The 26132-nt window shown below is 40.2% G+C and overlaps 2 protein-coding genes across 6 annotated transcripts in view; one reads left to right on the top strand and one right to left on the bottom strand.

The window, feature by feature from the left end:
• Positions 1–26132, bottom strand: part of LOC5513895 (intermembrane lipid transfer protein VPS13A-like) — a 145441-nt gene that overhangs the window by 91022 nt on the left and 28287 nt on the right. For both annotated transcript variants that reach the window (XM_048721947.1, XM_048721948.1), the window contains 5 exons: positions 25257–25323; positions 8089–8245; positions 6472–6545; positions 5763–5905; positions 893–993 (listed from right to left, as the gene is read on the bottom strand). In XM_048721947.1, the coding sequence (XP_048577904.1) occupies positions 893–993; positions 5763–5905; positions 6472–6545; positions 8089–8245; positions 25257–25323 (542 nt within the window). The remainder of the gene's footprint in view (positions 1–892; positions 994–5762; positions 5906–6471; positions 6546–8088; positions 8246–25256; positions 25324–26132) is intronic.
• On the top strand, positions 11753–22674 carry LOC5513901 (tetratricopeptide repeat protein 28). 4 transcript variants are annotated; one of them, XM_048721954.1, is made up of 4 exons: positions 11753–12011; positions 12827–12885; positions 13085–13591; positions 18505–22674. In XM_048721954.1, exon 4 carries the CDS (start codon positions 18751–18753, stop codon positions 22015–22017), a length of 3267 nt encoding a protein of 1088 aa, XP_048577911.1. In that variant the 5' UTR covers positions 11753–12011; positions 12827–12885; positions 13085–13591; positions 18505–18750; the 3' UTR covers positions 22018–22674. The 4 variants fall into 4 exon arrangements, with proteins under 4 accessions (XP_048577911.1, XP_048577913.1, XP_048577914.1 ...); XM_048721957.1 differs by lacking the exon at positions 11753–12011 and having other exon boundaries at positions 12237–13591; positions 18505–20874; positions 20956–22674; XM_048721956.1 differs by lacking the exons at positions 12827–12885; positions 13085–13591.

Genomic DNA, 26132 nt, shown 5'->3' with positions numbered 1-26132 from the left:
ACAATTGTCGTCGTATCTTTTTGACCATACAGTTGCTGTACAATTGTCGTCGTATCTTTTTTACCATACAGTAGTGCTGTACAATTGTCGTCGTATCTTTTTTACCATACAGTAGTGCTGTACAATTGTCGTCGTATCTTTTTTACCATACAGTAGTGCTGTACAATTGTCGTCGTATCTTTTTGACCATACAGTTGCTGTACAATTGTCGTTGTATCTTTTTTACCATACCGTTGCTGTACAATTGTCATTGTATTTACAGTATTCTTGTAGCGTTGTTTCCATGGCCACCCATTCCGATTGTGCTTTTAAAAAAACGATCCGGATTGAGATTTTTCACAAAGCCGAAAGCATCACGAGGAATCTCTTTATTTGAAATCCCAATATGGGAGAATCATGACCTTGAACATCTTGTCTTCTCAGACTAGGATCGCATTTTATCATGTATTGAAGGATGTAAAACCGCTGGGGACGCTGGCCCATTTCATATCTTCAGTTACAGTGCTTACACTCATGACTTTAAGCTGCGTGGAGCCGTCCGTATCTCACATGCGAAATGTACTTGATTGTCTCGATATGTTAGATTGCGCTACACAAATTCTAAATATTTCATTTCTTTATGGCGGACTTTCCCAAAATAACCGCACAAATGACATCATTGCTTCTATATTCTATACCAATAATAAAAAGTTACTCGTAAAACCAAAAAACAAACATATTTAATGTTTAATGTGTTAACTCCATCTAACTCTATCGCAACGCACAAACGCGTTTTCGTTCTTATGAGCCGGGATGTCAGCGGTAACACCCATGACTATGACTATGATTTGTTGTTCAGAAGAAAAACTAGCAAATTTGCGTTATTGGCTCATTTATCTATATTCAAACTCACCTGGTTCTATGGCTCGTGTTTCTAGCTGTTCGTTTTCCTCTATGGTCTCGAGGGGTTGAAACTTACTTGGCAGCAGAGGTGTAAGTGTCTTAACATCATCGCTGCAAAAATGCAAAGAAGCATTGTTGGCGGCTTGCAGCGGTTGGTGATAGACGAACAAGCATGATTATAGATTTTCAAAGAGCGCTAAAAAGGGTAGATATTACAGATGTCTCGAAGCTCATGCCTCTTTTAAAATCGGTGTCAGTGTCTGATAACGTCTGTAATATCTATTCTTTTTAGAGCACTTTTAAGGTCTGGGTAAAGGTAAACGACGTGTCTGCGGAAAAAAAAATATTGTCGCGCCGCAACATGTACAAATTTACCCCCCTTTGGGCACCTAGCTTAAAGGGATTAATTGCTCAAGCCAGCATATTGTATTTCAGTTATCTCTAGTCTTGATTGCTAGCACACGTTCACAGCTTCACTCTATAATTCTTTGTTCTTTTCAACGTTTATATATCAAGCTCATATTGTTTTTTCCACTGTTACGATGCCGCGAGAAAAGAAATGTCCAGGCTGCAAGAAGCCAGTAAATGATCATGATTTTGGCGTGCCAGGGAAACATTGTGACGGTCCTGGGGGCGTTCGCATTCATACCAAGGATCATTATGGTTACGTCCGAGGCGAACGTAAATGGGTAAAACATATTTGTGCGGCTTGTTGGGTACAATAGAGAAAACAGGAATCGCATAGAGAGGATTCATCTGATTGTCCGCTTTCAGGGGAATCAAAAAACTGATAAACTTCGCCCTTGGTCAAGACATTGGGGGCGTTCCTTCCGTTACTATTGCTTCATTTCCGGATATGTCGTTTTGTGCTTTGAATGCTGATGCTTGCTCCCAGCCGCTAAAGGCTGCAGTTCCTGACTGTCGTGGCTTTTCCACGGGCGCTGATTATATTCATGATGTGTGTTTTCCTCAGCCGGTGGAGGCTGGTGTTCTAGACTGTCGGGGTTTTTCCACGGCCTTTCCTCGTGACTCTCAGCAGGCGAATGATTTTTATTTGTACGCACATGAGTTAGTTTTTTCGTTCTGGTCGCCCGAACTTTGTGGTTTCTCGCCTGCCCGTTCCAAGTTCCCTAAAGATCAATTGCTTCATTTCCGGATATGTCGTTTTGTGCTTTGAATGCTTATGCTTGCTCCCAGCCGCTAAAGGCTGCAGTTCCTGACTGTCGTGGCTTTTCCACGGGCGCTGATTATATTCATGATGTGTGTTTTCCTCAGCCGGTGGAGGCTGGTGTTCTAGACTGTCGGGGTTTTTCCACGGCCTTTCCTCGTGACTCTCAGCAGGCGAATGATTTTTATTTGTACGCACGTGAGTTAGTTTTTCGTTCTGGTCGCCCGAACTTTGTGGTTTCTCGCCTGCCCGTTCCAAGTTCCCTAAAGATCAATACTTGGAGGACTTTGTTGTATGATTATAACGACCAAATGATTTGTGATTTCCTGGAGTTTGGTTGGCCGGTGGGTTTCACTGGCGATACTGTTCCTATTTTTGATGCTCGCACTCACCGGGGTGCGCTCAATTTTGCGACTCAAGTTTCAGAGCATTTACAACGTGAAGTCTCGCTTGGTCGTTGGGTGGATTTGTTACTTCACCGTTGAACACGGTTCCCAAGCGAGATTCTGAAGAACGTAGGGTAATTGTGGACTTGAGCTGGCCTAAGGGCGGTTCAGTAAATGATGGTATTCCGTGTGATAGTTTTCTGGGAGATCCGTTCGTGACTTGTTATCCCACTATAGATGACATTGTGGAAGCGATCGTGCAGTTTGGCCCGGGTTGTTTTCTCTATAAGAGGGATCTGCGGCAGGCGTATAGGCAGTTTCCTGTGGATCCCGGCGATGACCGTTTACTTGGGTATATTTGGAACGGACATTATTACTTTGACACTGTTTTAACTATGGGGTTACGCTCTGCTGCTCAGGCATGTCAGCGCGCCACCTCAGCGGTAGCTTGGATTCATCGACAGCAAGGAAAAGTTTTATTTAATTATTTGGATGATTTCATTGGGGTTTCTGAGGCTAGCTCTGCGACTTCCGATTTTGAGCAGTTGGGGACTCTTCTCTCCTCTCTGGGACTGATCGAATCTGTTTCCAAAGCTTGTCCGCCTTCATCGCTCATGCTGTGTTTGGGAGTGATGGTCGACACGAATTCATTTACGTTGTCAGTTAGTCCTGAGCAGCTAGCGGAGTTAGAGCTCCTCTTACATGATTGGAGGAACCGCAAAACTGCTCGCAAACGGGAGTTACAATCCCTAGTTGGCAAACTTGTGTTTGTTTCAAAGTGTGTTCGTCAGAGTCGGGTGTTTATCTCGCGCGTATAAAGTCTGCTACGAACAGTTCAATACAATCATCTTCACGTTAATTTAACCGCGGAATTTCGCAAGGATATTATTTGGTGGTGTCATTTCCTGCGGGAATACAACGGAGTATCTATGATTAAAACTACCTCTTGGAGTTCTCCGGGGGAAGTTTTTTCTACAGACGCTTGCCTGGTTGGTTGTGGAGGCGTTTGTGACAATGAATATTTCCACGCTTCATTTCCGAATGTGGTTGTTGCTCAGTCCCTCGATATAAATTGTTTGGAACTTCTCACTATGGTGGTGGCGCTTAAGTTGTGGACGGGACTCCGTTTAACCGTGCGCTGTGACAATCAGGTTGCTGTCACGGTATTGAATTCTGGTAGAACTCGCCATCCCTTCCTGAATTCCTGTCTTCGCGAGATTTGTTATTTGTCAGCGAGTTATGATTTTGAGATCAGAGCGGTTCACCTACCGTCTGTGTTGAATTGTGATTCAGATTTGCTTTCAAGATGGGGCTCCGTTGCCTCCACTGTTAAGGAACGATTCCTGGAGAGCGCTCGTTGCGCCAATCGTAGGGGTGTTACAATCTCATCGGACCATTTCACATTCACGACTCCTTGGTTATTCGCCTTCCAGTCGTAACTTATTCGCTCGCTCTTTCTTGCAGATTCCTCGGCTTTGGCCTCTCTGTAAAAGGATCTACGACAGACATTACAAGCTGCTTATAGCACAGGGACATATAGTAATTTAAAGACTCAATTTAAGGCCTTTTTTCTATTTTGCTTATATTTTGACTTGACTCCATTACCAGCAGACATAGATACGGTCTGTCTTTATGTACAGTTTTTAAGTCGTTCGATTGCACCACCTTCGATTCGTAATTATTTAAGTGGGGTCAAGTTATTACATCTTTTCGCCGGTTATGACTATGCATTTACTAAGGATTTTAGTTTATCCCTAGCCCTGCGGGGAGTTTCCCGTAGGATACCACGTGTACCTCAGAGGGCTCCACCGGTAACTCCTAGCCTTTTATTGCTAGTTGCGCGAACAGTAGATTTTCAACATGATGCTAACTCTTCTACATTGTATTGCGCATTTCTCTTTGCATTTTTTCTTATGGCGCGTATAGCTAATATCGTACCGCTTTCTATTAAGGCATTTAACCCTACCCGCGATCTCACACGGGGTGATGTTTTGTGTAACGAACACGGGCTTATCGTCACGTTTAAGCATACAAAAACTATTCAGTTCGGTCAGCGTCGATTACACATTCCTCTGTTACGTATTCCAGGCTCGTTATTATGTCCGGTCGCTGCCTACAACAACATGATTCGCCTGGTACCCGCGTCTGCACGCAAACCGCTGTTTTTATTGCTTGGTCATTCAGGCCCGTTTGCTTTGACGAAGTCCCGTTTCGTTACCGAATTTCGTCTGGCGCTTTGCTCAGTGGGGGTTGCTCATGCTGACTCATATCGGGGTCACTCATTTCGACGCGGCTGTGCCTCTTGGGCGTTTAACCACGGAGTACCAGGGGAATTGATACAGTTGTATGGTGATTGGGCTAGTGACTCTTACAAATTGTATTTAGAATTTAGTAATCAATCAAAATTGGCGCTTGCTTCCCAGCTACGTGCTTCCATTCAGGCCAGTAGTTAGGCCTTCTGCACTGTTTTGTTGTTTGGCCGGTGGTTTGGTGGCAGAGAGGTTTATTATTATTATTTTAGTTTTTCATTTATCAGTTTGTAGTGATTTTATAATAAACTTCTCTTATGCCAAACACAAAACAGTGTCAGTGGTTTATGTTGGGTTGAGGAATTATATATCAAATAAAAGATAACAGATTGAGTTATCTCCTGCAAGTTTTATTTTTGCAATAGTTAATTCCGTGTTTAAGTTTTGAGGCCTCAAACTTAAAAGTACGGAGTTTACTCTAGAGCGTAATGCACATTCGCGTTATTGCGCATGCATTTGCACGTAATTGCATCTCAATGACAGATAGATGATTTACCAAAAGGTGTGAGGACTTTTTTATTTGACACTGTCATCAAAATATCACTAATCAAAGTTGGAACTCTCATTTCTGGCGAAATTTGGACACGAAAAGTGCTATAAAAGCGATCTTCAGTGTAAAATGGAAAATTCCTCACACTTTATGACATGGCATAATTATCTATCAAATACCGAAAATTTGAAGGCGCTATCTTAAAACCCGTTGCGAGGTTACGCCCGACAAGCTCGAGTTCTCGCCTTAAAATAATACGCTAGAAAAGTAAAAGATATGGCGTAAATTCACGGTCAACAGGTCACGGGAAACAGCGAAGGCCCATTTTAGCCGTCTTTAGAATGCGATATATGGATTTTCTCTTTTTGCAAAAATAAAGTTTAAGAACTATTGATACAGGTTTTGCAAAAACCACAAAAACAAACAGTGGTGTCAAATTTACCTTTACCAAGACCTTTAATAGCAAGTCACCTTTCAAGAAGTTCAAGTACCAATATCTCGACTGAAGCGCTTTAATTATAAGTCACCTTTCAAGAAGTTCAAGTAAAAATATCTCGAAAGCAGCCAGCGCTTCCTTGACGGCCGTGAGTTGAATAGAGCTGAATTTGACGCGAACTGACTGCTGGGTATTTTCGAACTTGGTGGAGAACTCGGGTCCCTTGGGGTCTGCCTAAAATGACAACGTGAAATGCACATTTTAAATATTGATTAATTGGCTATCTGTGGGTAAGTAAAATAGCGGTAAAGTACTGTTAAACGAAAATTAATGGCATGCGAATAAATGGATATGATCCTGAAGTCAAACAAGCTTAGATCGGCTTAAAGAATCCTTGTCAGCCACGCCTTTGTTATTGCTTACAATTAATATTGGAAGGCACATGTGCTAATATCTCGAAATAACCATCTAAAAACAAAGTTTAATTCTTTATTTACCAGATTCAATAAAAAAATCAGCATAAGCTTCTGCAAATCACCCGATGGAAATGAATGCTTTTTCCCACTTGGTACTTTGCCAGGAGAACAAAACACGGCTGACACAGGCTGTTTAGGACTCTGGATCTAACTTGTGCGAAACTATTAGCTGGTCGTATTTGATATGCAACATCTTAATATTTTGAAAATATAAATATCCACAGATTTATATCCATTGAAGTTGAGGCACTTTCCTACTAATATTCATTTGATGATATCCATACCCCTTCCACTCAGCGATTATTGGTTACTTGTAAGCTGTACCTGGACGTAATCGACTGAGATCCAGTCATCATTCCCAGACGAGCTCAACACAGCGAGGGCATTGCCATCATCACCTAACATCGTACAAGAATCTTTAAAATTCATTCCATAAGTTTGCAAGTGCATTACAATAGATATTACGATAACAGAATGCGCGCTTCATGTTGGTTGTTGAGGTAAGTTTCCATGTCGATTTCCTGTCAATTTATAATAGGGACCTAGAGATTCATGACGGCGCACAAGCAAGGCGTGCGCTACCACATTTTTCATTTAGCGCGTGGAGAAATATAGCGTGTGCACCTTGTCCCTCTGCCATCTGACAGGACAGTAACGAAATTTAAAATATAGAGCAAGCCAGAATATCTTACCAAATCCCAAAGAAAAAAATTTCGAGAAATACAACTGAATGCCAAAATGAATGAATAAAAAAAATGAATGAATGAATGAATAATATAATGATGAGTATAAGAATGATGATGACGATGAGGAAGATGATGGTGAGGAGGATGATGGTGAGGAGGAGGATGTGGATGAGGATGTTCTGGTGGTGCTGGTGGCGGCGGCGGCGGAGGTTGTGGTGGAAATAAATGTCGAGCATTTGTATGATATTATACCTTGGGTCCTATGTTTTTACCTTGGAAATAATTGTCGAGCATTTGTATGATATTATACCTTGGCTCCCATGTTTTTACCTTGGAAGAAATTGTTGAGCAGTTGTATGATATTGTACCTTGGGTTCCATGTTTTTACCTTGGAAATAATAATCGAGCAGTTGTATGATATTATACCTTGAGTCCCATGTTTTTACCTTGGAAATAATTGTTGAGCAGTTGTATGATATTATACCTTGCGTTGCATGTTTTTACTTTTGAAGAAATTGTCAAGCAGTTGTATGATATTATACCTTGGCTCCCAGGTTTTTACCTTGGAAATAATTGTTGAGCATTTGTATGATATTATACCTTGGGTTGCATGTTTTTACTTTTGAAGAAATTGTCAAGCATTTGTATGATATTATACCTTGGGTCCCATGTTTTCAACTTGGAAGAAATTGTTGAGCAGTTGTATAATATTATACCTTGGGTCTCATGTTTTTACCTTGGAAATCGTCGAGCAGTTGTATGATATTATACCTTGGTTTCCATGTTTTTACCTTGGAAGAAATTGTCGAGCAGTTGTACGATATTATACCTTGGGTCCTATGTTTTTACCTTGGAAATAATTGTTGAGCAGTCGTATGATATTATACTCTGGCTCCCATGTTTTTACCTTGGAAGAAATTGTCGAGCAGTTGTATGATATTATACCTTGAGTCCTATGTTTTTACCTTGGAAATAATTGTCGAGCAGTTGTATGATATTATACCTTGGGTTCCATGTTTTTACCTTGGAAGTAATTGTTGAGCAGTTGTATGATATTATACCTTGGGTCCCATGTTTTTACCTTGGAAATAATTGTTGAGCAGTTGTATGATATTATACCTTGGGTCCCATGTTTTTACCTTGGAAGAAATTGTCGAGCAGTTGTATGATATTATACCTTGGGTCCTATGTTTTTACCTTGGAAATAATTGTCGAGCAGTTGTATGATATTATACCTTGGGTCCCATGTTTTTACCTTGGAAGTAATTGTCGATCAGTTGTATAAACCCCAGGGAGGTCTTGACGGACAGGTCCCAAGTGTTCACGGTGACAGTCGTGGTCAGGTTCGTGATGTTTAGGCTAATGTAGGGCTTGTCACGCTTGTTGTTCGCTTTATCGAGGGTCACACGAAGCTGTAACACAAACCGAATTGTGAGACCTTCAAGACGCTTGCATTACGGAAATTCATTTAATTTACGGAACAAAGTTTGTTGGTTAGATTCTAAAAATAAAATCACGAAATCTTCTCTGATGTGGCTAGAATGTTTTGAGACGCGCTGTCTGTGTTTAGGGTGTGTTCATTAAATACACCGAGGTAGAGAGGGAAGATATTGAGTGGGGACTTTGAAAATTTTTAACCACCAAAAGCAGGGGCTCCGAAAAAAGAAAGGTCCTCTGAGGGGAATTTTTTTTAGGAGCCGTACTTTTCAGCTTTAATATTATACTGACACGATCTAGTGTGTAGCACAAATACAGATTATAGATGATAGATTTAACATTAAGCCTAACTATTCATGTATTTAATACTTTTTGTCTTTATAAACCATAAAATAAATACTTTCAGATTTCAGTATATAACAGTTGGATTTACGGATACAGTTTATGATCAGTTAACAGGAACAAATGGAAATAAGTTCTAAACAGTGGTGGAGCGGGCAAATCCAAAAAACGATATACATACAATGTTTAGTCGTTGTACATTATCCCTTTTTATACAGAAAAATATTCTTAAAAAAAACAAATATACAAACGTATGCTCCTTCACAGGCGTCCTCAGGGGCGGACCATGTGACTTTTCAGGGGGGGGCGATTAAAATTGCAACCTAGCCCTTTTTACACGATTTTACATTTTTTACATGCAAAAAAAATTACGAACTGATGAAAGCCGAAATCGAAAGCTCGCGAAAAAGAGATGTGAGACTCTGATATAATGATGAACTTAACACTTAGAAGTATTTATTTTGAAGATTAAAGACTTTTTTGTTTATTGAGGACGATAAGGGGGGGGGGGGGTTCTCAAAAGGGGGGGACCGAAACAAATGATAACAATGAAAGGGGGGCTCTGAAATTTTAAGGTGTCTTGAGTAAAAATCCCCCCCCCCAGAATCCGACGCGTAGCCGAAGCGTAACCGAAGCATAGCCGTCCGTAGTCGTAGTCAACGAGTCTAGTCGCTTAACGTAAATGCTGGTTACCATATAATCGAACACGATCGAATAAAATCGCAGGCGATCAAACCGTGCATGAACCCCATCTAATACTACAAAAAGTGGAAACGAAAAAGTCTAAGAATGGCAAACTATACCATGACTGTTAGAGCTATGTGCCATCTTCAGGGGCCGCAGAACATTTTTTTAAGGGGGGGGGGCTGAAAAAAGAGTGGCGGGAGTGGAAGAGGGGAAGGCCTGGTATCACTTCCTCACCCTCAGGGAATTTGAGTAAATTGAAAAGAGAGCTCATATCTTGTATTTGGTGAAATACAAAAATTACACAGTACGGTTGTCATTAGAATGTGGAATTCCAAAGGAGTAGTAGAACGATAGCGCAGCCTTGAACACTTATCAAACCCATGGGAAATTCAGCTGAAATTTACGCCATAGAAGATTATTTAGAATTTTTCCCTCTTTTTGAAAAATAAACAAAAACAAAACAAAATGTCGTAAAATTTGAGGGGGGGGGGGGGCTATACCCCCTTCCTCCGGTGTGCGGCCCCTTAGGAAATTCTACAACAAGTTCTCTAGATCTAATCGTTACTTGATCTTTCAGAAGAAACCCCGTCTCGCCTATCAGCCAATGCTAATGTTATCGAGTTAATAATAAAAATTCAAAGGCTCTGTGAGCGAACTCGTGAATGCAAATTTATTTATTTATACTGAACAAATGAACACATCCAAGATGCTGAGAGTACATAAAAATGTCCTTTTATCTTTTTTTCTTTTCGATGTCACGACAGTATAATTAATTATTTATCTTTTTTTCTTTTCGATGTCACGACAGTATAATTAATTATTATTATTATTATTATTATTATTATTATTATTATTATTATTATTATTATTATTATTATTATTATTATTATTATTATTATTATTATTATTATTATTATTATTATTATTATTATTATTATTATTATTATTATTATTATTATTATTAAAATATATAAAAAAATAACAAAAATAACCCGGACGCTGCGTTCGGAGTCAAGTGTTACGAGGTTTTGGGTGGTTCTTTTATGGTATTGAGGGTAGCCGGGGATCGTACACGCTGAGCAAGGGTTGACCGTCTTCTTTGTTCTTTATTGCACCGCTTGAGTGTTTACAAATGGTAGAGCTACCACTGGCTAGCGGGAGATTGGCTGTACGAAGGCAAGTACTTTCGGAAGGTAGTGAAGGAACATCTCTTTCCCGGAAAGTCGACGAAGCCAACTTTAGAGAGTCCTGACTAAACCAACCTAGAGCACTGCCGTGTAGTGTCCTCGCAACAGTTACAATACAATCCTAGAGCTAGTTACTATGCTGCTCAATTTATACTAATCTCATTAATAAACTGGTCAAACTGGTTTTAAGGATGATGTAAGAATAGAAGATCGGGTGTTGACTTTGGGAAGAAAATCAACGATGAAATAATAAATGACTTAGAATAAATTCCTTCGATAGAAATAGCAAGAGCAGTATAAAAGGAAGAGTTTGACTATAGTAATATGCAAAATTAAGTAATGTAACAGCGGTAAGATTAAGGATAAAAGTAATCGTTAAACTGTTATTTTAGCCTGGCAAATATAAAACCTGTTTTGCTAAACAGTAACTACGCATGCTTAGTCAAACAATGAAGAGATCCACGTAAAGCAAATAAGTGAAATGTCGAATGGAAAGTGAAAGTAAATATCTGACGTGTCGGAAACGACTTTTGCATAGATTAACAATTCCTTCATAACACAAGTGTCCGTACCGAATGAACATGTAATTAAAATTAGTTTTAATACTATTGGGTATAGTACCGTTCGAAAAGTTTTTGCTAGCATGCCAACTTTTAGCATATTCTTTCCGGAAACAAAATAAAAAACCCGCAATAATTGATCACGCTACTGTCATACAATGTGTTTTATGCATGTTAACATTCTAGAAAGGCACAAAATCTTTATTCGATGAATAAGCAAGGGCCATGTGTTTGTACGAGAGACGCGAATCGGCAAGTAGTAAAACAAAGAGAATTAAGAGCTTTGCTACCATTTTACTTGTTTTGTTTGCACATGGTAGAGGAGACTCACTATGGTTTGGAGACCAACAGCTTGAATGCGCACGCTCAACCCACATGGAAGACTTTTCTGAAGAAAGTAGCTTAAGTATACTTTACAGCCGTACTAAAGAACGACCGTAGTGGTCACACGTCGATAACATAGCCCTTTTTTATACTAGGCTTTAGCCGTAAGTTGAACACCGGAATTATATATATGATCCAAGGATTGTTGTGTTGCTAAAGCATAGAATGACCACAAAAAGTTTACGGATGATCGATACAACCATCCGACGATGAAATACATCTGGCAAAGCTTTAGATAAAATACTTGTTTTATTTTAAAAATCAGTAACGGTAAAATGCTAGATATCTATTTTTCATTAAAAAATCCTTTTTTATTTCTTCCGTTCGGGAAAATTCCCTCGACCTTCAGTGACTCGTGATTACTTGGAAGCGATCAAAAGGGGAACCCCCGACACGACAGCCAATCAAATTACTGCAATGTTAGTCTGAATTCGCAACTGGAACTGATTATTTATATTCTCGAGACATTTGGGAACGAACACAGACAAATACGCTAGCAGTAAGGACTCTTTTCTCATCTAGTTTTCCATAAGGAAAAGGAGCACCAGAAATTACTTTGCTCAAACCTACGATTATCTAAGGTAAAGTGCTTAGCAACCTGACGGTAGCAATACTGTAAATAGAATACAATCGAATACCTGAAGACTGATTTGCCGCTACATATTTTCATTTCCCACAAAAGTCGAAAAAAGGAAAGAATATGGCAAACTGTACCGTGATTGTTTTACAGCTATGTCACGTTGTTTTGCCATTTCAACATCAAATTCTCTACATCTAATACTGTAACTAAAATACAATCGAATACCTGAAGACTGATTTGCCGCTAGTTATTTCCATTTTTCACAAAAGTCGGAAAAAATTAAAGAATATGGGGAACTGTACCGTGATTGTTACAGCTATGTGACGTTTTGCCATTTCAACATCAAATTCTCTACATCTAAATTCAGGGCGCGATCTTTCACACGGAACACCGTCTCGACTGTATCGAGTATGTTATCGAGTAAATAAAAACAATATCGGTTACCATTAAAACACCGAAAACATGGAATAAATCTAGCAAAGCTTTAGTAAAACACCCCTACAAATCTACATAGACCAAGCCAAATACAATGCTAGTTTTAGTCGTTTTTGGTAAAGTACCAGCAACAATAAAATGTGATATATTTTTATTAGAAGTCCTTATTTTTAGTCTTTGGTTCGGGAAAATTCCCTCGACCTTCGGTGACTCGTGACTACTTGGAAGCGATGGAAAGGGGAACCCCCGACACGACAACCAATCAAATTACTGCAATGTTACTCTGAATTCGCAAACAGGAACTGATTATTTATATTCTCGGGACATTTCGGAACAAACACAGACAAATACGCTAGCAGTGAGTACTCTTTTCTCATCTAGTTTTCCATAAGGAAAAGAAGCCCCAGAAATTACTTCGCTCAAACCTACGATTATCTAAGGTAAAGTGCTTAGCAACCTGACGGTAGCAATACTGTAAATAAAATACAATCGAATACCTGAAGACTGATTTGCCGCTAGCTATTTCCATTTTTCACAAAAGTCGAAAAAAATTAAAAAATATGGGGAACTGTACCGTGATTGTTACAGCTATGTGACGTTTTGCCATTTCAACATCAAATTCTCTACATCTAAATTCAGGGCGTGATCTTTCACACGGAACACCGTCTCGACTGTATCGAGTATGTTTTCGAGTAAATAAAAACAATATCGGTTACCATTAAAACAGCAAAAACATGGAATAAATCTAGCAAAGCTTTAGTAAAACACCCCTACAAATCTACATAGACCAAGCCAAATACAATGCTAGTTTTAGAGGTGTTTTGGTAAAAGTATCAGTAACAATAAAATGTGATATATTTTTACTAGAAGTCCTTATTTTTTAGTCTTTGGTTCGGGAAAATTCCCTCGATCTTCGGTGCCTCGTGACTACTTGGACGCGATCGAAAGGGGAACCCCCGACACGACAGCCAATCAAATTACTGCAATGTTTGTCTGAATTCGCAAACTGGAACTGATTATTCAAATTCGCTTGACATTCGAGAACGAACACAGACAAATACTACAAGGACTTCTTATTCATCTAATATTCCATAAAGAAAAAGAACCACTAGAAATTACTTCGTCGAAACCTACGACTAGCAAAAGGTAAAGTTTCTAGTAACCATGGTACCGCAGTACTAGGAATAGAATAACATCGATTCTGAAGACTAATTTGTCTATCAAAACTGAGAGCGATAGCTATTTTCATTTCGTTTAAGTTTGAAGCTCTTGGTTCTAAGTTGGTCCCTACTAAATTCCTACTAGTTTCTTATATGTTCCTAATGATGGGGTTCTTTTCAATTATAATAGTTTTATCATCGAAACAAAATAAATTTAAAAAAGCTCCTCTACACCCAAACTACACTCTTTTTTATAAGAACGTCTAATTTTCAGTCGAGGCTGAAAATGTTCTTAACAGTGTTTTTGAATTTTAGTGTTTATAAAAATGTAACGCAATGAATCATTAGATGAGATTTGCCAAGCTCGAGTCTAGCTAGGAGTTCAACGTTAAGGGCTGGTTACCATATGTTTGCAAACGATCGAACACGATTCGGCCTATGGCTAACAAGGGTAAGGTGCTTGGCCGCATTTATACTCGCAATACTACTAGGACAGCATCGATGCCTGAAGACTTATTTGTCTTACAAGCAGAATTGGGAACGCTAGCTATTTTCATTTCGCGGAAAAGTCTAACAATGAATAAACAAATATGCCAAACTATACCGTGACTGTTACAGCTATGTGACATTCTTGGCCAAATTCTACATCAAGTTCTCTAGATCTAATTATAACCTAATCTTTCGGATGAAACAAAATCCCTACTATAAGTCAATGCTACTGTTAGAGTAAATAGGAACAATATCGGTTACCACTTCAACACAGAAACCATGGAATAAATCTAGCAAAGCTTTAGATAAAATACCTCCTCAAACTCTACACAGACTAAGCCAAATACAATGCTACTTTTAGTTGTGTTTTAGTAAAAGTATCAGTAACGGTAAAATGTGAGATATTTTTCAATAGAAGTCCTTTCCTCGATCTTCAGTGTCCCGAAACGACAACCATTTAAGTTACTGCAATTTTGTCTGAACTGATTATTCATATTCGTGCACATTCGAGAACAGACAAATACGCTTCGCATAAGGAAAATAAGCACCAGAAATTAGGTCGCTCAAATCTACGACTAACAAAAGGCAAACCTCCTAGTAACCCTGGTACTCGCAATACTATGAATAGAATAACATTGAATCCTGTAGTAAAATGTGTCTATCAAAAGGACCAAAAGAAGTTGCGTTAGCTATTTTCATTTCGCCTGAAGCCAGAAATACACCTATTTCACATAAGGGTGTAAGTGCAATGGCAAATGGTAACTGGCTTATGGGTACTAATTATTCGTAAAATTAGCCAAGCATTGGTAACCTTTAATGGATAATAGTTTTGATTTATCCATATGATCACTGCCACTCGACCAATCAGCGCCCTCCATTTGAACCCCCTCTCATAGTAATTAAGGTGTCAAGCGGCGGGGGCATTGAACAATAGGGAATTAGTGGGGAATGTAGCTAGTAATTAGTGGTTATTTACTAAGTGATTGGTATTTCCTAAGTTGAAACTTTGTTTTCATTGTTTTCCTGGAGGAAAACAATTCCTGCAACGCAGGAAATACTAATCACTCAGTAGATGACTACTTAAATATTACTAACTACAAACCTCACTGAAATGTTATTCAAAATCCTGAAATGCTTCACATCCTTTAGAAAAAAAAAAAGAAAGCAAAAATATAACGTTAATTGTGCTTACTAGTATCAAAGTTATTCACAAATATTTCAACATAGATCAGCGAAGGAAGCAAAGAACACCTGAAGACCTCGGTTTATCCTTTTCTTCTCAAGTCTGCAGTGCGTACTTTTTCGTGTTTTTCTTTGCTTACTTTTCGACGTATGGTTTTTAAAACCGCGCGCTTTCTTTTCCTGAGACGGAAAAATCAAGCACTCCTGCTTCGAGTCTTGCAGCGATGACTAGAATTTCATCAGAGCGAGAAATCTAATTTTATTCGCACACAATTGACCTGTCAGTATTGCCTAACGATGTTGATACCTTGTTGACAACCATGCAATGGCCTTCGACAGTAAGATATTATTTTAATTGTTTCACATTTTTAAAGATGTTGATTTGCCAGTGACATCTTGTATGAAAGCATTTCGTAATATCTCGTGGCAGTGTTAATTTTCTAAGAAAGTTAGATAATGGACGCGAGTGTTCTATGGAATTTAGGACACTTAGAAACGAAAATCTGCTCGTGCTGCGCACTCGCTGATTTTTGTTAATTCGTGCCCTAAATCCCATAGAACACTCGTGTCCATTATCTAACCCTTACTTAGATACTAAACAGATACTAATCAGATACTAAACAGAATCTATTAGCAAGGGGGGTAATTGTTAGGAACAAACAATATTCAGAATTACCATTTTGACGTATTTCAGTATGGCTGGAAATACGTCAACATATTTTTACAGCGGTTTTTCCGCTATTTAACGGATTTAGTCTAAATTTATATTTCAGTCATCCCTAGCGTGAAATATTCAAAAGGCGATCGCACACATACACAGTATAATACGACTGAATAAAAAAATACGGGGTAACGAATTTGGATTTGTTCGTATCAATAACAGCTAGGTAGGAATAAATAGCAGCTAGGTAGGAACATTTTTTTTCTTTCTTTCTTTTCTTTTTTTCGTTTTTGAACAGAAACTGGTCCAAAAACTGAAGCAGATCTCAAAAGAAAAAAGAATTCCCTTCTTTCGGATGATTTCATTTTATTTCGGTCTTATTCAGGTCAATTCGAGTCCAGTTTATATTTAACTCTCCGTAATTTGCGATGTAGAGCAGTTACTGTAGTTGATGTAGCTAGCGTGACTTCCAAGCGCGTGATCCAAGCATGACTTCCAAGTGGGTGTTCTTCACCGACGACAACATTCATTATGTCGGCGCCAAAAAGTACAAAAGTAAACGTTTACTGTTTGAAAACTTAGTAATTACTTAGCGCTAAATCGGTATAGAAACGTTTTAAAAATGTATATTATAGCTATTTTCTTGTGTATTGCATAGAAATTTGCCAGCGCCTAAACCAGAAACCAGACAAAATACTCTAATCAGACATTCTTCTAGGATCTACACAAATTACAGAAGATGCTGTGAATAATTTAAAAAAACATAATTATAATGTCTTTCCATCGAATCTAGCTGATTTTACTCGGTAAATGGATATTTCTTATTATTTTTTTTATAAAGTTCCCCCCGACCGTTTTTAGTATCTGATTAGTATCTGAGGGATTAGTATTTAGGATCACCGCGGTGAAGAATCGTTTAAAGAAGGCGACAACGCCGCCATTTCACCCTCCCGCATAAGAACGACACAAAGAATCCATTTTCATCGGCTAACTCATGCAAGTGTCTAATACTTTTAATCAAATATCGTTAATGAGGTATTAAACTTCAATCGTGGGTGGCTATTTTGAAATTTTCTTTCCTACAGACTGATGAAAAAAGAGCAAAATCTCCCTTCATCTAGACAAGACAACAGTTTTTCAGCGAGAAAGAAACACAAATTTCTCCCGATTTCCATAAGTTTTTTAAAGCTCGCTCTGTGATTGATGGTCCATAACGTAAGTTCTGCGAGCTGCTATGGGATTGGTGGAATTTCAATCCGAAAAGTGACCACAAAATGACCAGAAAATTTAATCGAATCTTTCTTCATCTAAACATGCAAACTTCATAATCATGATCACATAACAGCATTGAAATGGTTTGCAAAACGCCTACTTCCTCGCACTGCCGCTTACATCCACACCATTCCTTGACAGGAGTTTCGATCCGTCTAGCAGTAAAGCTTGAAATATTTATCACTGCTAAAACATTGCAGAAAGTAATCAGCCGTGGATTTTCAATGGGAAGATTCGAGGATTCGAGAAGGATCTTAGCAACAAAACGAGTTGCTCAATTGAGCAAACTAGACAGAAATTGTAGTGGATACAAAACAAAACATTTTTCTAACATGCCGTGAAAATGTATGTAAAACTTTGGTACGTTTATGATCGTCACAAAGTGACGAGTCCTTTCTTGTAAATATCAAACATTCTCCAAGCCCAAAACTTTAAAACACGTACTCCAAAAGTTAATGTTTACAATTTTTTATGAAGGGACATATCAATTCTTGCTTTTAGATGGTAGTATTCTTTCTGTGAACGAAATGATTGGCAATATGTTTATCATTATTCAAGACGTGCTGTTCAAATTTTCCAAGTCGATTATGAGCAAGATCGGCCCAACGGAATATCATTATATCTCACAGTCGCTTTTCCCCACCTTCAACGTTCGATTAACCTCAATTATTCCGCAATTGGTTTGGATTTAAACTAGTACTTCAATAAACTCTAAATCTAGTACGTTTATTTCATAAGAATTTTTAAGAATTAGAGAAATCGCGCCAATAATGATTACATGGGAGCGCTTCGAAAATGCGTCATTTTTTGGGAAACCAGTCCTTTTGTATTGACGCGGGCCACCTTAAAATACTTTTAATATCGTTTTGAAACCACTTTTTTGTATCGAATCGTTTTGATACCATCTCAATTTTCAGACTATTCTTTTGTCGACCCCAAACGTAAATACCAACCACAATTAATCACGCTACTGTCATAGAACGTGTGTAATGCATGTTAACAATCTGTTAAAGCGCAAAAATCGTAATTCGATGAATAAGCGGGGTCCATGTGTTCGTAAAAAATCAAATTTTGGAAAGGGGGAGGATGATCAAAGACACTATGCTACCTAATTTATATTTTATCTTATCCGAAACTGCATTTGAGGCGCTTTTCTACATTTTTATCGCTAATTGCAGCGACCTTTTCTACCGCAGGTTCTTCTAACGAAATAACTTTCAACACAAAATGTAATAACTAACGCAAAAAATCTTGTCATGTTATGTTTATTCCCACAATTCTTTCTTATTTTTCAGGGTTCAGTCTTCTTTCACAGAAAAGCGAGTGTGAATCGGATAGATGGTGGGCACCGGAAAATAGAGACCCCTACTACAACGCGAGCAATAATTCTCGACTTTCCAATATCTTATTGTCGCATTTATCAAAGCCGGGCTACCAGGAACAAGGAAACTCATCAAGTAGACAAAGAATAAGGAATATCAAACAAGAATAAGCACATTTCCACAGTTTTATGGCAGAGTAATAGATCAACAGTGGAAATCATGGGTAATGTGATGGATAAGAGGGATGAACAAGCTCAAGTTTATTTGAGAAAGGGGATTAAACTATATCATCTTGGCAAGCATAGGGAGGCGCTGGAACAATACCAACAAGCGCTGCAAGTGTACATTAGCACTGGTAACGAGAGCAAACAAGCAGACGTGCGTCAGAACATTGGTGTTTTGCAGGGGAGTCTCGGTAATTACGAGGAGGCGATGAAATACTACCAACAAGCCCTGCAAGTGTACATTAGCACTGGTAACGAGAGCGACCAAGCAGACGTGCGTCAGAACATTGGAGTTGTGCAGGATAGTCTCGGTAATTACGAGGAGGCGATGAAATACTACCAACAAGCCCTGCAAGTGTACATTAGCACTGGTAACGAGTTCAAGCAAGCAGGCGTGCGTCATAACATTGGAGTTGTGCAGCAGAGTCTCGGTAATTACGAGGAGGCGATGAAATACTACCAACAAGCGCTGCAAGTGTACATTAGCACTGGTAACGAGAGCGACCAAGCAGACGTGCGTCAGAACATTGGAGTTGTGCAGCAGAGTCTCGGTAATTACGAGGAGGCGATGGAATACTACCAACAAGCGCTGCAAGTGTACATTAGCACTGGTAACGAGAGCAAACAAGCACGCGTGCGTCAGGGCATTGGAGCTGTGCAGCGGCGTCTCGGTAATTACGAGGAGGCGATGAAATACTACCAACAAGCGCTGCAAGTGTTCGAAAGGACTGGTAACGAGAGCGACCAAGCAGGCGTGCTTCAGAACATTGGAGTTGTGCAGAAGTGTCTCGGTAATTACGAGGAGGCGATGAAATACTACCAACAAGCGCTGCAAGTGTACATTAGCACTGGTAACGAGAGCAAACAAGCAGACGTGCGTCTGAATATTGGTGGGGTGCAGCAGCGTCTCGGTAATTACGAGGAGGCGATGAAATACTACCAACAAGAGCTGCAAGTGTTCGAAAGGACTGGTAACGAGAGCCACCAAGCACGCGTGCGTCATAACATTGGAGCTGTGCAGGGGAGTCTCGGTAATTACGAGGAGGCGATGAAATACTACCAACAAGCGCTGCAAGTGTTCCAAAGGACTGGTAACGAGAGCGACCAAGCAGACGTGCTTCAGAACATTGGAGTTGTGCAGGAGTGTCTCGGTAATTACGAGGAGGCGATGAAATACTACCAAGAAGCGCTGCAAGTGTACGTTAGCACTGGTAACGAGATCAATCAAGCAACTGCTTATTACAATATTGGATCCATGTACCGTAAAAAACAAAATTATTTAGATGCGGAGTCACATTTCACCAAAAGTTTTGAGATCTTTGAATCCTGTTTCACAAAAATTCAGAGCTTACCGGACTCAAAAATCACGTTCGTTGATACTTTTATCCAAGTGTGTCAGCAATTAGTCGATGTCTCGATTTTACTCGATAAAACAGAGCAGGCCTTGTTAGTGTCCGAGCGAGGCCGTTCTCGTGTCCTCGGGGATATCCTCCTGGAGAAACATGGACTGCAGAAGACTGCATCAAGAGACAAGACGAGCTGTGATGATCTGGACTCACTGACCAGTTACGCTGACTCCTCACTCGCTGTTGTCTCTTTGACACCCCAACGCCTTCACATGTTTGCTCTAACGACTGGGCAGCCCTTAGTAGTGAAGTCCACATCACCAGAAGTCATGGAACGCGCGGCTCCCCAGTTCAGTGGCAATGTAAAAACTCGCATCCAAGAAATTTTAAAGCAGCTTATCAATGATGCGAATAAGCACGTCAATGAGAATAGAGACGAGACGTTTGAAGACAGATCTCTGGATATCGGCGATGCTTCCCGACGGCCACATGTGTCAGCAGGACAAGAAAGGGACGGAACAGAAAGCGAGATGTCTTGCAAGGCAACAGGAGTCAGGGGAGAACCAAGCGAGAACGACGAGGAAGAGGACGCTTCTTCTTCCAAAGAAAGTCAGGCAAGTGGTGGAAAGAGTGTCTCGCATTTTCCTCCTCCCCACTTTAAACACGACACAGGGAAACCACAAGAAATGGAGGCGACCAGTGATGACAGTGAGTATCAACTACCAAAGCTTTCCCCCAGTAAAGAAGACAAGGGAAAACCACAAGAATGGGAGGCGACAAGTGATAACAGTGAGTACCAACTACCCAAGCTTTCCCCCAGTAAAGAAGACAAGGGAAAACCACAAGAATGGGAGGCGACCAGTGATGACAGTGAGTGTCCAAGTAAAAAAGACACGGGGAAAACACAAGAGAGTCCCTCCGGTAAAGTTCCTCAGGAACACGAGGAAGACATTGAAACACTGCACCAATCTAATCATACACCCAGTGCCCCAGTGGCAACAAGATTCTTTGATCCTCTAAATGTTTTGTATCAGATCCTTATTTCGCCAATTGAGGACCAGCTTACCAAGCCGGAAGTCGTCTTTATTCCCGGAGGTGTGACTTTTATGGTCCCGTTTGGAGCCTTGAAATCACCTGACGGAACCTTCTTGGCAGAAAAGCACTGCATTCGGACTGGCCCATCCCTTAAGACCCTAAAGTTACTGAAGATGTGTCATGAAGAGAAGCACTGCAGTAGCGGCGCACTTATTGTCGCTAACCCTAGATCAGACGCCATTGTATGGTCACTCAAGAATGAGCAATGGGGGCTGGATTCGTTCAACAGCGTGTTCCAAAACCTCCCGATGGCAAGCAAGGAAGCCCAAGAAATCGGTAAAGTGCTTTCGGGTGTAACTTCCAATGTGACTTGCTTGGTTGCACGCCAAGCAACAAAAGACGCTGTCATGTCTAGACTCAAGGAAGGTGTCGGCGTAATCCACATTGCTTCACATGGTGACGCGACAACAGGGAAAATCCTTGTTGCTCCAGAGACGAGAAACCCAATTCTCGTTGAAGAAGAGGATTACCTGCTGACGATGAAAGAAGTGAGCGCCTGTCGCATCAATGCGAAGCTGGTTGTCCTCAGTTGCTGCCATAGCGGCAAAGGGGAGAGAATCAGAGCTGAGGGCGTCATGGGGCTAGCTCGTGCCTTCCTCGCTGCAGGCGCCCTCTCTGTTCTAGCCACGCTGTGGAAGATCAGTGACGAGGCGACTCAGTACTTCATGTTGAGATTCTATCGAAACCTGGCCAGCGGCATGACTACTAGTGCCAGTCTCAAGAAGACCATCCGAGACACTATCGCCGACAACAACCGATACAGTCACCCGTATTACTGGGGGGCCTTTGTCCTCGTGGGGGATGACGTCAGACTGTATTAGAGCTGCAAATACATCGCGATTATCCCGGATGATGACGCATTGTACAGTAGGTCAGCAGCACATGTAGGGACCAGGAAAATAGGGTCAGTACGCAGCACTCACAAGCTGCAATTTGATTGGGCAAATGAACAATATCCGCACCTCGACACAAAGAACGAGAAGAATAGAGACAAAAGAACTCCTTTGTTGAACAAAGATAATAGGAGACAAAGCAGCTGCGTACTTTCTCGGAAAATACTAGTTCCTAAGACAAATGTTAAGCTCGTTTTTCTTTTTAACTTTTTTGTGATAATCGTTGTCCTAGATGCTATTTTGAAAGACAAAAATGTATTTAAAATGATACGCCACAAAGTCATTATTATTGTCATGACGTATAATGACAACTATTAGAAGATATATAACCTGGTATAGAGATCTATTCGTATTACGCGAAAAGTGAGAACGCTAGAAATTTGGCAATTTTATTTTCATCGATTCAGGGAATATTCAATAGACCTGCGATATGTCCTATTCTCTTATAGGAAAAAAAATTATTTGTAATAGTGAAGTCAAGATGTTTCATTGTGCAAAAACAATTTCTATTCGATTCATGGTATAATATAACATATTTAAATCTAGGTAATTAGTGTATAATAAAAAATTTACTTGTAATTAAAATCATTTGTCCACTTTTTATGATGATCCACGTTTATAAATCACAAGATCACATAAAACACAATACCCTGATAATAGTGTATGGACAATTATGATAGCATGTAGATAAATGTACATTACAAGCTGGTATTAAGTGGGTGTCCGCGACAGAATCATGCAGTCGCGGTACATGACCCCCCCCCCGCCGATCTGGCTGAAACTTGGCCAGTTTGATGTGCTCCTCAGAGGACCTCCACACCTCGAACGGTTTAAAGTTTGAAGAAATTAGGGGGGGAGTTAGACCACCCCCCTTATTTTGGGCCTCAAATGACCTTGACATTCCTTTGAAAATGGCTGCATTTCGCGCTGCTCTCAAGCATACGCGTTTTATTAAATATCAATGACACTTACTATTATTGTTTCCATATATCTATAGAGCTTGTAAACGGAAGACCATTGAATTTGATTAAATCTCAACCTCAATAAATAAATAAATAAATAAATAAATAAATAACAAATCGACTAAAGAAAGCGATAAATAGGCGGTTAATCTGTTGTAGAAAACATGAGAGCCTCGTCTCATTTCATTTTTAATGTACATCACAACAAGTGACACATTTAGCATGGCGGTGCAAAAAAGCGGGTGTGGTCCGTGTACGGTCCACCATTTTTAGTAAAATATTATTCCCACTCATGGTAGCCGGATTTCTTCAATCATTCGTCTATTCTATTACCATCACAAAGCTATTTAGGTATATGAAGCTTACAAATGATTTGAAATATATAATAGAGCTTTTTTTGAACGGTCAACCGTGGTAGACCGTTTATATAAAAATGAACTTCCTTTTTATCTTAGTAAAACGGCGGTCGACCATCTACCATGAGCTCTCTCTCCAGAATGCAAACCCTTATTCAAACAAAACTAGTGTCAATTTATGAGCTTGAATCTCAAGTTGTTACTGTATTATTTTAGAGTTCGGATTTCTTTCGTAAGGCATTTTTTAAACAATTTCAAAAAGGTTAACCGTTGGTGTTAATCGTTGTCTACAAAAAGCCTGCGACCTGCGACATTCTTAATGTTAACAATTCCACCACCCCCCCTCCCCCCAGTGTACAGGCCTGCGACATTCTTAATGTTAACAATTCCACCCCCCCTCCCCCCAGGGTACGGGCCTGCGACATTCTTAATGTTAACAATTCCACCACCCCCCCCCCCCCCCAGGGTACAGGCCTGCGACATTCTTAATGTTAACAATTCCACCCCCCCCCCCCCCCCCCAGGGTACGGGCCTGCGACATTCTTAATGTTAACAATTCCACCACCCCCCCCCCCCCCAGGGTACGGGCCTGCGACATTCTAAATGTTAACATTTCCACCCCTCCCCCCCCCCAGGGTACGGGCCTGCGACATTCTAAATGTTAACATTTCCACCCCTCCCCCCTCCCCCCAGGGTACGGGCCTGCGACATTCTTAATGTTAACAATTCCACCACCCCCCCCCCAGGGTACGGGCCTGCGACATTCTAAATGTTAACATTTCCACCCCTCCCCCCCCCCCCCCCAGGGTACGGGCCTGCGACATTCTAAATGTTAACATTTCCACCCCTCCCCCCTCCCCCCAGGGTACGGGCCTGCGACATTCTTAATGTTAACAATTCCACCACCCCCCCCCAGGGTACAGGCCTGCGACATTCTAAATGTTAACATTTCCCCCCCCCCCTCCCCCCCAGGGTACGGGCCTGCGACATTCTAAATGTTAACATTTCCACCACCCCCCCCCCCTCCCCCCCAGGGTACGGGCCTGCGACATTCTAAATGTTAACATTTCCACCCCCCCCCCCTCCCCCCCAGGGTACGGGCCTGCGACATTCTAAATGTTAACATTTCCATATTTAACGAAAACTACAGTAATCATAGTCAAAGCTTACATAGTATATAACGACATGCAATGCTAATAGGTACCACTTTTTCGCAAGGAGAAAATTAATCGCTAGTAATACTTCAACAGTATATAGTGAGAAGCACAAGGCCTTATGGGTATCGCATATTCGCAAGGAGAAAAGTAATTTCTAGTAATATTCCAACAGTGTATAGTGAGAAGCACAAGGCCTTATGGGTATCGCATATTCGCAAGGAGAAAAGTAATTTCTAGTAATATTCCAACAGTGTATAGTGAGAAGCACAAGGCCTTATGGGTATCGCATATTCGCAAGGTAAATAGTAATCTTTAGTAATACTTCAACAGTATATAGTGAGAGACGCTAATCTTCATAATATGTATCTTGATGTATAACTATTAATGTATATAGTGAAAGCGCTCGAATAAGAGTTCAACATAGTTTGTCTGCACAAAATGTGGAAGATCCTAACGTAACTTAGTGCTTTCGGTTTGACTGGGGAGACCCTCGTCGCTCCTTATAAGAATTTCCAAAATTTTTCCAGAATTCTTCAGAATTTTAGCGTAACTAATCATTAGGCCCAGCTGGAGGCACTATGTATTGTATTTTTTGTTGTTGATGTTGTTGTTTTTATTTTCGCGCGCGAGGGAGAATGCCGGGGTGTGAATGTGATAAGGGTGAGGAGGATGTGTTATCATACCAACTGTACCTGGTGTATGGCGAACTCCCCGGTGAAGTACGTTCTGTCTGGCGCCTGTGACGCTCTGCTCCCAGGCCTTGGCAGTAAACGAAAATACATGCAATTTTAGGCTCAAAAGGATGTCCAAAAACTACCCTACATGCCTGTCACCGTGAAATCCTAATTAACAACAAAAAATGCCCCTCCCCGCCTCACCAAAACCCCCTTAACAAAGTGACATGACCAACTTCTTACAAGACACAAAAACAAGTGCATTTGTTGGACCTAGATCATACGAGACACAAAAACAAGAGTATTTCTTAGACCTAGATCATACAAGACACAAAACAAGATAATTTCTTAGACCTGGATCATACAAGACACAAAAACAAGATAATTTCTCAGACCTAGATCATACAAGACACAAAAACAAGAGCATTTCGTAGACCTAGATCATACAAGAAACAAAAACAAGAGTATTTCGTAGACCTGGATCATACAAGAAACAAAAACATGAGTATTTCTTAGACCTAGATCATACAAGACACAAAACAAGATAATTTCTTAGACCTGGATCATACAAGACACAAAAACAAGATAATTTCTGAGACCTAGATCATACAAGACACAAAAACAAAAGCATTTCGTAGACCTAGATCATACAAGACACAAAACAAGATAATTTCTTAGACCTAGATCACACAAGACACAAAAACAAGAGTAGTTCTTAGACCTAGATCATAAAAGACACAAAACAAGATAATTTCTCAGACCTGGATCATACAAGACACAAAAACAAGAGCATTTCGTAGACCTAGATCATACAAGACACAAAAACAAGAGCATTTCGTAGACCTAGATCATACAAGACATAAAACAAGATAATTTCTTAGACCTGGATCATAC

Source organism: Nematostella vectensis, chromosome 14 (assembly GCF_932526225.1).
Source record: "Nematostella vectensis chromosome 14, jaNemVect1.1, whole genome shotgun sequence".
NCBI classification, from domain to species: Eukaryota; Metazoa; Cnidaria; class Anthozoa; order Actiniaria; family Edwardsiidae; genus Nematostella; species Nematostella vectensis.
The sequence above is the reverse complement of the archived record's forward strand: the minus strand, read 5'-3'. Positions and strand labels throughout refer to the sequence as shown.